Source organism: Neophocaena asiaeorientalis, unplaced genomic scaffold, assembly GCF_003031525.2.
Source record: "Neophocaena asiaeorientalis asiaeorientalis breed wild unplaced genomic scaffold, Neophocaena_asiaeorientalis_V1.1 scaffold589, whole genome shotgun sequence".
NCBI classification, from domain to species: domain Eukaryota; kingdom Metazoa; phylum Chordata; class Mammalia; order Artiodactyla; family Phocoenidae; genus Neophocaena; species Neophocaena asiaeorientalis.
The window spans coordinates 1,084,521-1,100,458 of NW_020172683.1; the positions used below are offsets into that span (position 1 = coordinate 1,084,521).

General features: G+C 39.6%; 1 protein-coding gene across 1 annotated transcript in view; it reads right to left on the reverse strand.

Moving 5' to 3' along the window:
• Window positions 1-700: 700 nt before the first annotated feature.
• FMO4 (flavin containing dimethylaniline monoxygenase 4) overlaps window positions 701-15,938 on the reverse strand; it is a 29,998-nt gene continuing 14,760 nt past the window's right edge. Inside the window, 6 exon segments of the mRNA XM_024739839.1 lie at window positions 701-2,422; window positions 2,424-2,778; window positions 6,406-6,475; window positions 11,068-11,420; window positions 12,490-12,686; window positions 13,590-13,732. Of these exon segments, the coding sequence (XP_024595607.1) occupies window positions 2,351-2,422; window positions 2,424-2,778; window positions 6,406-6,475; window positions 11,068-11,420; window positions 12,490-12,686; window positions 13,590-13,732 (1,190 nt within the window). The 3' untranslated portion in view covers window positions 701-2,350.

Consider the following 15,938-nt stretch of genomic DNA (forward strand, 5'->3'; position numbering starts at 1 on the left):
CTCTTGATGATTGAGAATAATTCTTCCTTTGCTATTATTTTCTTGCTGCATCCTGGAAGGTCCATCTGAGAAGCATGAGGGTGGTGCAGTGATAGTGGCAGCGATGGTGGTGGCAGCACACCTCAAGGTTTGGGTGGGGGTGGGGCACAAGGACAAAAGAGTAATCGTAGTTGGAAAGTACTACCAGACAATCCACAGAGAGCAAAGGCCATACTCTCTGATTAGGCAACAGGCAATCATTTTCAAATCCTTTAATTCAGAGAATTAAAAATGTCCTCAGACTCCTCAGCTGTTAATAGGCAATTTACTGTGTAAGTAACACGCTATATTGTTAAGTAAACTTAATGTTTACTTTTGAGGTAGGTGATACTATTCTTTTCGCCTCATTTTCCAGCTGAGGACACTTGAGGCTCAGAGAGGCTAAGTAATTTGGCCAAGGCCTTACAGCTAATGGAAGAGCTGGGATTATAATCCAGGTTGAATACTAGAGTTAGCACTTTGAACCAGTACACCTGGCTCCCAGTTATGGATTAGTTCGTTGTATTTATTCTGATTGCCACAAAGACTGTCTGTGAAATAGGTGTTGGTGGACTGTCCTTGTTCATTTGCAGAGCTGAGGTAATCTGAGGTAATTTATCAAGTTGGCAGAAGAAAAGAATGTGGGTAGGAGAGGAGAGACAAGGAACGTCAGCCAGTGAGGTCACTGTTCAGTCATCAAATATTTATTTTGCAGTCTTTTTATCAGGCAGTGTTTTAGCTGAACATGGTTCCTCTCAAGAACTCACCATTCATTAGGAGACAGACACAAAAAGAAAATTATACTATAGTAAGAACAGAACAACGACAGAGTAGTACATGAGGCACAATCATTACGAAGGGGCAGTCAACTCTGCTTTGGGGAATCAGGGAAGGCTTCACAGAGGGCGAAGATCAAACTCTCTCTAGAAAGACAGTCAGGTATGGATTCGAGGGGCTGGAAGAGGCAACAGCTTGTGCCAAAGTGAGGAGGTACAGCACAGTCCGTAGTCTGGTAGTACTAGATGGCAGGGTTTGAAGTGGAGGGGTAGCTGCAGGACAGGATTCTGGTGACCTAAGCAAAGGGTCTCAGGTCATGAAGAGTCTCCTCTTCCAGGCTAAGGAATTTATAATCTCTAATCAAGGGACAAACTTTGAAGGATTTTTACATTGGAAAGCAACATGTCTGCTCTGGATCCTTTCTGGTTGCCCTTTCCTATACACTCCCCATCATCTTTGCTTTGCTCTTTGGCTTAGGAGGCTCACCTCCTAACACATCAGTGGGTGTATTGGTAACCTAGGATTGCCATAGCAAAGTACCACAGAGTGGGTGGCTTATTCTTTCACAGTTCTGGAGGCTAGGAGTCCGGAATTGTTGGCAGGGTTGCTCCCTCTGGAGCTTTTGAGGGAGAATCTGATCTGTGCCTCTCTCTTACCTTCCAGTGTTTGCTTGCTTGGCGATCCTTAGATGCATCACTCCAATCTCTGCCTGTCTTCACGTGGCATTCTCCACTGTGACTGTGTCTCTGTGTGTCTTATCCTCTTTTTATAAGGATTCTCTTTTTATATTGGATTTAGCTCACCCTACTTCAGTATGATCTCATCTTAACTTATATACATTTGCAAAGATCCTACTTCCAAGTAAGGTCACATTCACAGGTACCAGGGGTTACGACGTGAATATATCTTCTGGTGTGTGGGGGGGTGCAATTAAATCCACAATAGTCAGTAACCTTGCCCTCTAAATTTTGGTTGGGTTAGGCCACTGGGGAGCACGGGCAGTGGGATGGAAGAGCCTAAGATTCGGCAATTAATTTCCCTAGTACTTTTGGGGTCACCATGGACTGCCTTCATTGGTCAGCTGGAGGTCATAGTTCTTGAGAGGTGGCCCTCTGTACATAATCTCTCTCTCTCTCTCCCTCTCTCTCATTCGTAATTGTTTTCTCCCCTTTCCTCATTAGGCCTACAGATGGTAGAAGCACCTCATTGTTACTAGTCTGGCAGAATTTCATTCTACTTATGATTTCCCTACACTCTGCCCAAACCACTTGACATAATCTTTATATTAAATTACCTAATTTGAGTTCTATCTTATTCCTGCCAGGATCTTGATAGAAACAATGACAATATTTTTTATTTTAGAATAATTGCTTAGGTAAAGGAGGCAAAAAAAAAGGGGATACTGAGACTAGAGAGGAAGATAGTACAATAATTCAGATAAGAGATGATTAGACCTAACCTTGGATGATAACAGTTATGATGGAGAAGTGAAAAACACAAGATATTTGGGAATAGAATTAATATGACTTGGTACAACCCTCATAACCAAGCAGATTTATCCTCGCCAAATACTTATTAAGTAAGGAGAAATTCTGTCCCATAGTTTTTCTGGCACCAATTTCAAAAAAAAGTGAAGATTTACAGATCAGTAGAAGGGAGGCGAGCAGGATAGGTGCCCCCCAAGCTTTCAAATAATGTGACATGGAGGCAGGCTTGGAGGAATCGGGAACTATTCGAGTTTTTAAGGGTTTCAGTGTCCTGTCCCACTGGGTGAGGATGGCATTTCTGGCTCCATCCCATTTTCCAGGGCCCATTAGGCGATACTGGTAAGGAGTACATGGTCCAAAGAAAACTTCCCAAGCTAGTCTGGGATCCTTGAGGAACAGAAGTGGGACATTGGGCTTTGTGCCTATGCAGGCAGCGAGTTCATCCATGTAGGAAATGTAGTCAAGTTTGTCTCCACTGGTATCTTTCATCAAACCCCTGATAGGAAAGAAGATGGATCACTTTTGATTTTCAAGTTATGAGTTACCCCACCTCCCACCATTTTGTTTCTTTCTGTCGGAGTCAAACCATGTCAGGAATGTTTTTCTGTGTTGAAGAGAAAAAAATAAGAGGAGTTTATTTGCATAGGGTATTTGTGAGCATAATTAATTTTGTTAAAGGAGGTGGTAGAAGGAGGCAATTGGAAGAGGAGATTTAAATAATGTTTTAAGTTCTTGAATTTGATAGGAGGATAAAATCAGATCAGTTCAAATATCTTATTTGTTGAATAAATAAACATGATAAGAAAGCATCACATATATAGCTACCTAAATTATTTTTATTGATGTTAATTGTGAGTTGAGAGGACCGTAATTGGTGTAGCAGTACTGAACATGATACAGATATAAGTACAGTTGACCCTTTAACAACGAGGGAGTTAGGGGCACCAACCCACCATGTAGTTGAAAATCCACATGAAACTCTTGATTCCCCTCAGACTTAACTACTAATAAATTATTAGTAGTTAACTGGAGGCCATACTGACAGCATAAACAGTAGATTAACACATATTTTGTATGTTGTATGCTTCTACACTGTATTCTTATAATAGAGTGAGTAAGCTAGAGAAAAGAAAATGTTATTAAGAAAATCATAAGGAAGAGAAAATATATTTACAGTACTGTACTGTACTCATCAATACCATGAGTTTATGTCATCTGTTTATAAGATGAATTGTCTATTGGTAACTATATCAATATTGTCTTATATGATACAAAATACTGTGGATGTTGTTTGTATCCCAAACACTAGACATCAAAAATGAAAAGATAATGTGAAAAAGAAATTCATATTTATTTACAAGTATAATGAATCATACATTGATACTGAAAAAGCAGCAGCAATGTGATTATTTCATGGAACCCTAGCCTATATACTAATGAATGAATCATGATAAAATTTTTATGGTATACAGCATTACAGTCATATTCATAGTACAGTATTGGAAACATTGTTACATTAAAAAAACCCACTTACCTGTGATGACAGGCTGATAGTTTCTCCAAATATGAGAGAAAGAGGCATACTGTACAGTAATGTAATTCTTTGAAAGCAAAGTTAGAAAATAGTAAGAAAGCTAGCACATTATTAATTTTATATTACTGTAAATATCACTCACTTTATACCTATGTAAGGATGGGCTATCCACTTCAGTACAAGTCTTACACATGATGTTCTACACGATGAATACTTAAGCAATGATGACGATGATGACACAAAAACTTCTCAGACAGTTCTTGCCGTGCAGTTTTTAGATTTTCACACGAAGACAGACACACGAACACAACAGATAAATCTATTGACAGTAGGGCATGATGATCATTTACTGTTCATTAAGGGGAAGTGGGCCATCATAAAGGTCTTCATCCTCGTCATCTCCACATTGAGTGGGCTGAGGAGGCAGAGGAAGAGGAAGCTTGGTCCTGCTGTCTCGGGGGTGGCAGAGGCAGAAGAGGTGGAGGAGACGAAGGGGAGGCTGAAGAGGCAGGTACGTGTAGTGTGACTTTATGGAAACACACTGTAATTTCTGTCTGACTTTTTTGCTTTTTCATTTCTCTAAAAATGTTTCTATAAGGTACCAATTCTTCTTCCATCATTTGCTTTGGTTTCAGTGCCTGTATCATAGAAGGGTCCATGTTATAAAATAAGTCAAAATCAGTCTTAAATAATTGGAGCCCTTCTGCCAGATTGTCTAATGTCACTTTGTTTTCCGGCACTGCTTCTTCTATGTCTTCTTCCTCATCATCTTGCACTGGTTCAGAAGCACTCATCTCCATCAACTTGTCTTCTGTTAATTCCTCTGGTATGGTTTCTATTAGCTCTTTTGTGTGTGTGTGTGTGTGTGTGTGTGTGTGTGTGTGTGTGTGTGGTCCTGCTGGGATGGCTCGTGAGCTCTAGAGCGGAGGCTCAGTAGTTCTGGCAGACGGGTTTAGTTGCTCTGCAGCATGTGGGACCTTCCTGGACCAGGGCTCGAACCAGTGTCCCCTGCATTGGTGGTGGATTCTTAACCACTGTGCCACCAGGGAAGCCCTCTCTCTATTAGCTCCTGAATTTCTCCAAGATCTTTATCTTGAAACCCTTCACCCCCTGCTTTTTATTTTTATTTTTTTTTGCCATATCTACAATCTCTTTCATGATTTTCTTAATTGGCTCTGTCATAAATCCTGTGAAGTCATGCGCAAGATCTGGACACAGTCTTCTCCAGCAGGGATTTATTGTTTCAGGCTTGATGGCTTTCACGGCTTTTCCTATAACAACAATGGCATCTTCAATGGTGTAATCCTTCCAGACTTTCCCGATGTTCTGTTTTCTTCCATAGCACTGACAATTCCTTCCATAGAGCACTTGAGCGCTTTGTGTTGAAATCATGGGTTCTGGGTGGCCAGGGGCATTATCCAATATAAAAAGAACTTTAAAAGACAGTCCCTTACTGGCAAGGAACTTCCTGATTTTAGGGACAAGGCATGGAAGGAACCAATCCAGAAAAAGGGTTCTCATTGTCCAGGCCTTCTTGTTGTACACCCAAAAGACTGGCAGCTGGTATTTATCTTTTTGCTTCAAGGCTTGAGGTTAGCAGCTTTATAGATAAGGCAGTCCTAATCATAAACCTGACTGCATTTACACACAACAGTAGAGTTAGCCTATGCCTTCCTGCCTTAAATTCTGGTGCTTAGTTCTCTTCTTTACTAATAAATGTCCTTTGTGGCCTTTTTTTCCCCTCTAGAATAGGGCACTTTTGTTTGCATTAAACACCTGTTCAAGCAGGTATCCTTTCTCTTCAATGATTGTCTTAATGGTGTCTTGGAACTTTGTCTGCTGCCTCTTGGTCAGCAGAAGCTGCTCCTCCCATTATCTTGACATTAAAAAAAATTAATCAATCAATTAATTAATTTTTGGCTCCATTGGGTCTTCGTTGCTGCGCATGGGCTTTCTCTAGTTAATGGTGAGCGGGGGCTACTCTTCGTTGTGCTGTGCGGGCTTCTCATTGCAGTGGTTTCTCTTGTTGCAGAGCACAGGCCCTAGGCGCGCAGGCTTCAGTAGTTGTGGCACGTGGGCTCAGTAGTTGTGGCTCGCGGGCTCTAGAGCACAGGCTCAGTAGTTGTGGCGCGTGGGCAGTTTGGGAGCCATGAGTGTATGATGGCATTTAAAGCCACAGGCCTGGTGAGGCCACCTAGGAGTAATGTTAATAGAAGTGAGAAGAGGTCTGAGGATTAAGGCCGGGGTCCACCATTTTTCAGGAGTGAGGAAGAGGAGACACCTGTAAATGCCTAGAAAGAGCAGCCTGAGAAGTAGGAGGAGAACAAAGAGAACAGGGCTTTGGGGGCAAGTGAACAAAGGATTGCCATCTGTCCTGGGCCAGGCTCAGTGGAGTGACCTGGTCCCTCCACTGGACACATCTAAGACCACAAATCTAGTTGGTGGATGAGTTAGGACTGAAAACATATTCTTCTGACTCATAATGCAATTATTTCCATCCTGCCACATTGCTTCTCTAGGAATGGCTTTTATATTGAAAATCTTTTTTTTTTGTAATGGAATATATTGGTAGCAGGCTATATTTCATACCTTTCTATGAGCTGCTCCTTTTTCGTAGCCTCAGCCATCAATTTTTGAGATGGAGGTATCTTACAGAGTCCTGTAAGAAAAGCCAGAAACAACAGTAAAGTCACATGTGCCTCTTCTGTTGAGTTCTCCTCCCCCTGATTTCTGGCCCCCCACTGCTCCAACCTCAAAACATGTGGTCATCAAAGCTTAGAATGGAATTAGAGTGCAGAGGGTAATTTTTTGGAGGTAAATTCCCCCTCTGAATTCACTTAAGCAGGGTACTGTACTGCTGGAATTGTGAGGACAGATGCCCCGTGGCTGAGCCTGCACTGCACTGGTCATCAGGACCTGCCCCTCTTCATCTGCTTGCACTTGCACTTTACATATATTGACATATAATATTATTTATATTATATTGTATATATACCTCCACATTATATTTGTGTGTGTGCATTAAAACTATTAGCTGGTTAACTGTAAACACTTAAAATGACCCCGTTCTTATAACCCTGCTTTGGTATGTCTTCATTTTGTTACATGGGGAGGCTCAGGCATGGAAGGGGCCAGGCAGTCTCTCAATCTCACAAAGGCTCTGTCTGCTTGAGCTGTTGTGAGGATGTGCTTGTTCTCAATAATCCACCTAGACACGGACATTCTCTTTTCTGGCCAGTCCTGCCCTTGTCAGTTGCCAAGTTGCTGACCCCAGGGTGTGGGGTTACTAACCTACATGAGAAAGGTCTGACTTAGCTCTGTAGTATACTTGCCACTGGGATCATTTTATCCTGTATAAAGCTGGAAAGACTTTACTTGGTGGTTCCCAGACTGCCTCTTGGAGGCTCTCTGGAGAGGCTTGCAATCACTGCTATGGTGTGATCTAATCAAGTTTTGTTTTCTCAGCTCTGTCATTCCTTTTTTTTTTTTTTTTCTGAATGGGGGAGGAGGCAGGGCCGAGCTCTGTCATTCTGATAAGCATTTTTGAGCTCATTATAAAATACCTAAAAAATCCAGGTACTTAAGAGTCTTCTGTGTTTGTTTTGGGATTGTCTTCTTTTTTTTATTGAACATAACATGAGATCTGCCCTCTTAACAAAATTTCTGGTGTGTAATACAGTATTGTTAAGTATAGTCACTGTGCTGTACAGCAGATCTGTAGAGCATATTCATCTAGCATAACTGAAACTTTATACTCATCAAACAACAACTCCCCATTCCCCTTCCCGCAGTCCCTGCTAACCACCATTCTACTCTCTGCTTCTATGAGCTTGACTATTTCAGATTCCTCATATAAGTGGGATCATGCAGCATTTGTCCTTCTGTGACTTATTTCATTTAGCATAATGTTCTCCAGATTCATCTATGTTGTCACAGATGGCAGGATTTTTTTTTTAAGGTTGAGTAATATTTCATTGTCTGTATATTCTTTACCCATTTATTCACTGATGGACAGTTAAGTTGTTTCCATATCTTGACTATTGGGAACAATGCTTCCATGAATATGGCAGTGCAGATATCTCCTTGTGATGCTGACTTCAATTCTTTTGGATATATACCCAGGAGTGAGACGGCTGGGTCATATGGTACTTCTAATTTTAATTTCTTAGCCACCTCCATACTATTTTCCATAGTGGCTGCACTATTGCATTCCCACAAATAGTGTAGAAGGGTTCCAATTTTTCCACATTCTTGTCAACACATGTTATCTTTTGTTTTTTTGATAATAGCCATTCTTATAGGTATGAGGCGATATTTCATTGTGGCTTTTTAAAAAAATTAGTTACCTATTTCATACATATTAATGTATATATGTCAATCTCAGTCTCCCAATTCATCCTACCCCCTGCCCCCACTTTCTTCCCTTGGTGTCCATAAGTTTGTTCTCTACATCTGTGTCTCAATTTCTGCCTTGCAAACTGGTTCATCTGTACCATTTTTCTAGGTTTCACACATATATGCATTAATATACAATATTTGTTTTTCTCTTTCTGACTTACTTCACTCTGTATGACAGTCTCTAGATTCATCCACGTCTCTACAAATGACCCAATTTCGTTCCGTTTTATGACTGAGTAATATTCCATTGTATATATGTGCCACATCTTCTTTATCTATTCTTCTGTTGCCAGGTATTTAGGTTGCTTCCATGACCTGGCTATTGTAAATAGTGCTGCAATGAACATTGGGGTGCCTGTGTCTTTTTGAAATATGGTTTTCTCTGGGTATATGCCCAGTAGTGGGATTACTGGGTCATATGGTAATTCTATTTTTAGTTTCTTAAGGAGCCTCCATACTGTTCTCCATAGTGGCTGTATCAATTTACATTCCCACCAACAGAGCAAGAGGGTTCCCTTTTCTCCACACTCTCTCTAGCATTTGTTGTTTGTAGATTTTCTGATGATGCCCATTCTGACTGGTGTGAGGTGATACCTCATTGTCATTTTGATTTGCATTTCTCTAATAATTAGTGATGTTGAGCAGCTTTTCATGTACCTCTTGGCCATCTGTGTGTCTTCTTTGGAGACATGTCTATTTAGGTCTTCTGCCCGTTTTTTGATTGGGTTGTTTGTTTTTTTAATATTGAGGTGCATTAGCTGTTTATATATCTTGGAGATTAATCCTTTGTTGATTTGTTTGCAAGTATTTTCTCCCATTCTGAGGGTTGTCTTTTCATCTTGTTTGTAGTTTCCTTTGCTGTGTGAAAAGTTTTAAGTTTCATTAGGTCCCATTTGTTTATTTTTGTTTTTATTTCCATTACTCCAGGAGGTGGGTCAGAAAAGATCTTGCTGTGATTTATGTCACAGAGCGTTCTTCCTGTTTTCCTCTAAGATTTGTATAGTGTCTGGTCTTACATTTAGGTCTCTAATCCATTTTGAGTTTATTTTTGTGTATGGTGTTAGGGAGTGTTCTAATTTCATTCTTTTCCATGTAGCTGTCCAGTTTTCCCAGCACCACTTATTGAAGAGACTGTCTTTTCTCCATTGTATATTCTTGCCCCCTTTGTCATAGATTAGTTGACCACAGGTGCATGGCTTTATCTCTGGGCTTTCTATCCTGTTCCATTGATCTACATTTCTGTTTTTGTGCCAGTACCATTTTGTCTTGATTACTGTAGCTTTGTAGTATAGTCTGAAGTCAGGGAGTCTGATTCCTCCAGCTCTGTTTTTTTCCCTCAAGACTGCTTTGGCTATTCGGGGTCCTTTCTGTCACCATATAAATTTTAAGATTTTTTTGTTCTAGTTCTCTAAAAAATGCCACTGGTAATTTAATCGGGATTGCATTGAATCTGTAGATTGCATTGAGTAGTATAGTCATTTTCAAAATATTGATTCTTTCAATCCAAGAATGTGGTATCTCTCTCCATCTGTTTGTGTCGTCTTTGATTTCTTTAATCAGTGTCTTATAGTTTTCTGAGTACAGGGCTTTTACGTCCTTAGGTAGGTTTATTCGTAGGTAGTTCATTCTTTTTGTTGCAATGGTGAATGGGATTGTTTCCTTAATTTCTCTTTCTGGAATATAATTTGAAAATGCTGTGAAAGCACTTTAATTAGCCTTAAGTAAACATTTGTAATAATTTAATCACAAATGCCATGGAATTTTTTCTGTAATACAAATAAATGAGATTTCCTAATCACCTTCTCCTCCCCTCCACTCCTCACCCTCCCAGTTAAAATATCATGTTTGTCAATTTAGGAGAACATTTTAAAGTATGGTTGATATCTAATGCATTTTTACAGTGTGACAGAAATCAATATTAATATTGTGTTATATGCTGTTTATAAATTATTGGTGATTGTTTTTATTCATTAAGGGTATAATTCTGCTAAAGGACAGCTGGTTGGCTCAACTGTGATTGCTGTTTATATTTTTACAAATGCAATAGTACAGTTACAAATGGAATTCTTTAAAATGCTTATGAATCTAAAACTTGCCCTACTTTACAGAGGTATGATAATAATAGCAATAGTAAGAACAACAGCTATAAGTTAATGAGCATTTACTCTGTGCCAAGAACTGTGCTAATTGCTTGGTAGACGTTATTCATTTTAGAAAACCTTTGTGAAACAGGTTTTATTATCCTCATTTTACAGAAAAAGGGACTGAGATTTAAAGAGGTCCTCGCAAAGCTAATGAGTTGGGATTGGACCCCAGTAGCCCTGACTCTGTCACCTCTGCTCTTACAGTGATAACTGATAGGAATCTGTGTCCAGTGTCTACAGTGTTTTTATGGGCATTGCTTGAAAGTCACTATCTCCTTAGACCCCAACTTTATTCACAGTGTATATTATTTTAGTGTCTTTCTTAGGAAGCAATATAAAACTCTACTGGTAGTCATAAATGGAAAGACTTAGGAGTAAATGGACTAAACTAGACTTGATTTGACTAGAGTAGTATAAAACAGGATCCTGAAGCTTCTAATATTTTCAGTTACTCTGAGAAATGTGATTTTATTTTGTTGTCCAAATTTATTCTATCCACAGAGTCAAAGCCTCTTTTTCCACTCAGTCACATTAATGACATAAGCAGACCCATCATAATATTACACATATATAAAATTAATTCTTCACTAAAATTTTTTTGGATGTTTTATGTTACTTTAACTCACATTTGTTTGATTTTAGCTAAATCTCAGGGGACTGGTTTCAAGACTCATTTGTTCACATAGGGCTTTAAATAGAGTCCAGGTACCTTTGAATACTCTTGTGGCCCATCGTGCTTGGAGCTCTGTGCCTGCTAAGATGGATCCTGTAAGGCTGATGAAGCCAATCATAGCCAGTGTTGTCCTCTCTAGGTTTGAGGGAAAGACCAGCTTATACAGGAATGTCTTCTTTGTACAAAGGCTTTTGAGAGGTTCTTCCAGAAAGGGAAAAGAAAAGGTGTATCCTGTAGTGAAGATCACAACATCGATGTTTTCTTCCACTGTCCCGTCTTCAAAGAGAGCAGAGGTTTCTGTAAACTCCTTCACGCTGGTTTTCATAGTGACTGTCCCACAGAGGATACAGGTTGGCAGCTCATCATTCACAATTGTTTTTGGTTTTTTCCTTTGACACAGAGGAGAAAATTATTCACTGTGGTTATATTTATAAGACACTCAGCAAATGATTTATTTAGTCAGTTCAAAATATCTGCCACGTCAAGGGAGTAAATTGACCAATGTCTAATTCAAAGTTGTCTATCTGACTTACTGTTTCTATAACATCTTTTGTTTTCCTGCTCCCAGTAGAAGGCATGTAGAAAATGACTAAACCTACTCTTTCCTGTGGGGTTTAAAATTCTCTATGTCTTAGGTCTAATTTCTGGAGCAATGTCAGGATCAAGTACACAACAATCCATTTGATAGTCAGTTTTGGGTCCACATCACCCAGGCCTCAAAGGATTGGCATTTGGCAAAGAGGAAATTACAAAAAAATTTTTGGATTAAAAAAATTGAATCTACTGATAGATTTTCATAATAAATATTTTCATTATGAACATTCTACCTAATTGCAACAGACATAATGTCTATAAAATTTACATATTGAATCATTCGTTGTTATTAATTTTCTTTGTAATTTGAAAGCCATCTTACCCAAGAAAAAATATTTGGGTCATGCATATAATAAAAATCACATTTAATGACTTTACATGCATTTCAAAGTTTTCCTTTTCCTTGCCAATGTGTAGCTCTATATAGATGTGTATTAAAATATATAACTCTAGGAATTCCTATTGGCAATTCATACCTCTAATCGTTCAGCCAGAGTAGACATTTATTAAAGGTTAGTGAGAGCTGGCCATCTGCACTCACTGTTGCTGCAAATATTCTATTTGTGGATGGCAGCCATCCTGTGAACCCTCAAGGCCAATTTAAATTGCATAATTTTCAAACTGGAAATAAAGTTTCCATCCTTCATTTTCTTCTAGCCTCATCAATTACTATTTTGCTACCAGACAGAGAGTACTCCTATTTCAAAAACTTCTGTGGTACTGATAGACATTGTCTTAAAAGAATAAGCTTAGAACAGGATAAACAAAGGCAATGTCACAATTATTGAACATTTTGAGTTCTGAATAAAATAGAATGAGAAATATTGATTAAATAACTTTACCATTAAATAAAAATATAAGTACCCCTTAGTAATATTTAGTCCATAATTCGTATGATCAAATCTTTTATTCAAGCCCCTCTCTTGACTCCACTTTAGTACACATGAAGGCAGAACTTGTGCAGTAAAATTGTGGCGTCTTGTAGCCATCATATTAAATGGGTAGCCCCCATTTGAAGAGCGGCTGATGACCCAGGTACCTGTTCTAGTACTGAGAAGAACCTAAAAAGTAAGGCAAGAAGGATAAATACATGTGCATCATTTTTGTAGTATTTTTCTTCAATATGTTTCAAACGATTTATAACATTCTGGTCTTATAACAACAGAGGACTGCTGAAGTTGTACCTAGATCTACAAATGACTAGGTGTTCCCCCTGCTGTCATTATTTTCATAAATCACTTTGACCTGATCTATGTATCGGTTAAGTATTTTCATCATGTTTAAAGTAAAGAATTATAGTACTAGCAGACATGTGCTATTGAGCTGGCAGTGTTTTACATGTAAATATTATAGGATTTAAAGTGAGGTTTTGAGCAAGCAATTTTAACTAAATTAAATAAAAATCTATTATTTCTAAATCTAATCATTGTCCTATAATTTATGATAAAGTGGAGTAGATTTCTAATTTGTGGATCTATGCTTGGAATTTCTAAAATCATTATGCATACTTCTTGGGCAAAGTAACGGGTGCTTCTACCTCAAAACGAAGTACAAATCTGACTCCTAATTGAAAACTTGGAGCTGTTCAGAAAACAACCTCCCCTTTCTCTTTTTACATGGTTTTTCTCTCCAGAATTACAGAGAGAGAGTGTGAAAGAAAGACAGTTGGCATGGGTAGAACAATTTGCTCATTTGATCTTGTTCCAGGGGTACCTCTGAAAAATACTTAGTGGTCTGGCATCCACACAATTTTCTTAGACCCTTCTTGGGCATCTCTTGGACATCTTTTCAGTTCTGTAAAGCGTGCATTATGAGAGGCTTTAGGGATTTTCAAGATTTTTTTTCACTTACCCTGTGTCCACATAATTTAGCTATTGGCCGGTGTGCTTTATAATCTTGAATACCACTCTCCAGACACCAGAAATGATGCTGGGGGTGGGAGTGCAGATTCAGAGATGGTGTACCTGAGCTGCGGTTCGACTGAGCTCCACTGCAATGTCCCCTCCAGTGTTCCCAAGACCGATCACTAAGACGCGTTTGTCCTGAAAGCCTGTTGGGATCTTGTACTCTTGACTGTGCAGGATCTGGCCTTTAAACTTATGGATTCCTGAAGGGACAGAGGGATCAGAAATATCTAGAGTTGTAACTCCTTCGTTGGCAGGCATAGGGTCTGTGGGAAAAGGCAAGTCCCAGAAATATGGCAGCCCTTTGTTCTTGCTCCCAATTGCAGGCAGTAGAACCAGTATATCATCCCCTATCCCACTGGATGCTGTAAGCTCAGATACTGATTTAGTATAACATGCCTTGTTAAAAACATAGGAGAACTTATATTTCATGCGTGTTCCGTTTTAAAGCAATTACTTAGGGAAATCAAGCTTACTGCAGACAATAATAAGAAACATCTCATGCATGACCTGAACATCCTAGACAAGAAGTAGACTGTTGATGCATGTTATTTTACCCAATAGATATATTCTATCAGAATGTGATTTATGTATATAACATGTTTACAAATTGAACTAAGAAATTTTCTTTTTTACAAAAAGAAATTGTGTGGCATGTTCTCATGTAAATAAAGTAATTATTCTTGTGATTTAGGCTTGTTACTTCATGCTTATTTTACTTTGTGTCGTATTATACGCTTAATGTCTTATTATACTGTATGCTTATTTAGACTTTATTCTTTTGTTATTTATATTTGTATTTCTGACTGATCTTTCAAGCTCCTAACACTCTGTCAATGGAAGTATCACTATTACGATATTGATATACTATATATGAAAAGGGCTACCAAATATTTCTCCTCTTGATTTTTTTTTTGGTAATTATCTCCTTGGCATATATAACAGACATAAACCATGGATTCATATAAACTAGGAATGGTAGTAACAGTGGAAGCAGAGCTATTTACAGTGGTGGCTGTGTCACTGGCAAAGTCCATTAACAATTCCCTGGAAATAAAAGTAGAAACTGGGTAATAAAGTCTAACCTTTTTCTTTTCCTTTGTACTTAGTCTAGTTTCACCTGCTCATAGGATACCATGTGAAGAGGCCTTGTACCCAGCATTTCAGACCAGAGCTCCTAGTGTGGAATGGCTGTGCCTGACACTTCAGCTCAGCAGACCATGTGCAGAAGTGCATTCAGGAAATGCCTCTGAATCTACACTACCACCCACCCTGAGTCATTGGAAGGGAGTGCCAGATAGATGAAGAATGATGGGGCCAGGGGGCTGCTAAGCTGGCACACCAGTTGACCCCTAGGAGCCCCAGCTAATGTTGGACATGGGGGGAAAGCCTGTTGAGTTCTTAGTTGACGCTCATGCCACTTACTCAGTTCTGAACACCAGATCAGGTAAACTCAGTCACAAGAGTTGTAAAATTATGGGGGTCTCAGGGAAGGTCCAAGAACGGGCATTCATAGAACCATCAGAATGTAAACTGCACAAACATAGGCTCACCCATTCCTTCCTGCATGTTCCCGAGTGCCCCGTACCTCTGCTAGGAAGAGATATCTTGGGAGCTACTATACACCTAATGGGAGACAAATTGGAGACTGGTGTCCCCTTAGACAAAGGGCACAAGATGATAATGTTAATGGCTGAGGACAAACCTCCCCAGACAGAGCAAGTTGATCTCCCTGGAATAAATGCCGAGGTCTGGGCCCAGGGATGGATGGGATGAGCTGTAGGAGCCAGTCCCATGATAGTCCATCTAAAATCTGTACATACATGGCCCAATAGAAAACAGTACCCACTCTGCTGGGAGGTCTTGTTGGGAACTGCCCGTGTCACAGGGCCTAACTGACCAGGGCCTTATTAGACCATGTCAGTCAGCCTGTAATACCTCCATTCCCCCTGTAAAGAAACCCAGTGGGAAATACCACATGGTACAGGACCTCAGGGCAGTCAATGAAGCCACTGAAGATATACACCCAGTAGTGTCTAATCCTACACCCTGCTGGCCGCTTTACCGTCCACCAGGACCTGGGGCTCTGTATCAGATTTAAAAGATGTCTTCCTCTGTATTCCATTAACCACAGAGCCACAAGAAAGTTTTGCTTTTGCGTGGCAGGACCCAAACATGCAACAAGAACAACAATACTGCTGGACAGTCCTGCCTCAAGGGTTCAAAAATTCTCCCACCATCTTTGGGGAAACTTTAGCTAAAGATCTAAAAGATCTACATCTGGAGGAGGGAACCCTCCTCGAGTATGTAGACGAAATTCTGATTGCCAGCCGTACTGAGGAGGCCTCTGACAAAAATACTATAACCACCCTGAACAACCTAGCAGATAAAGGATATAAGGTATCCAAG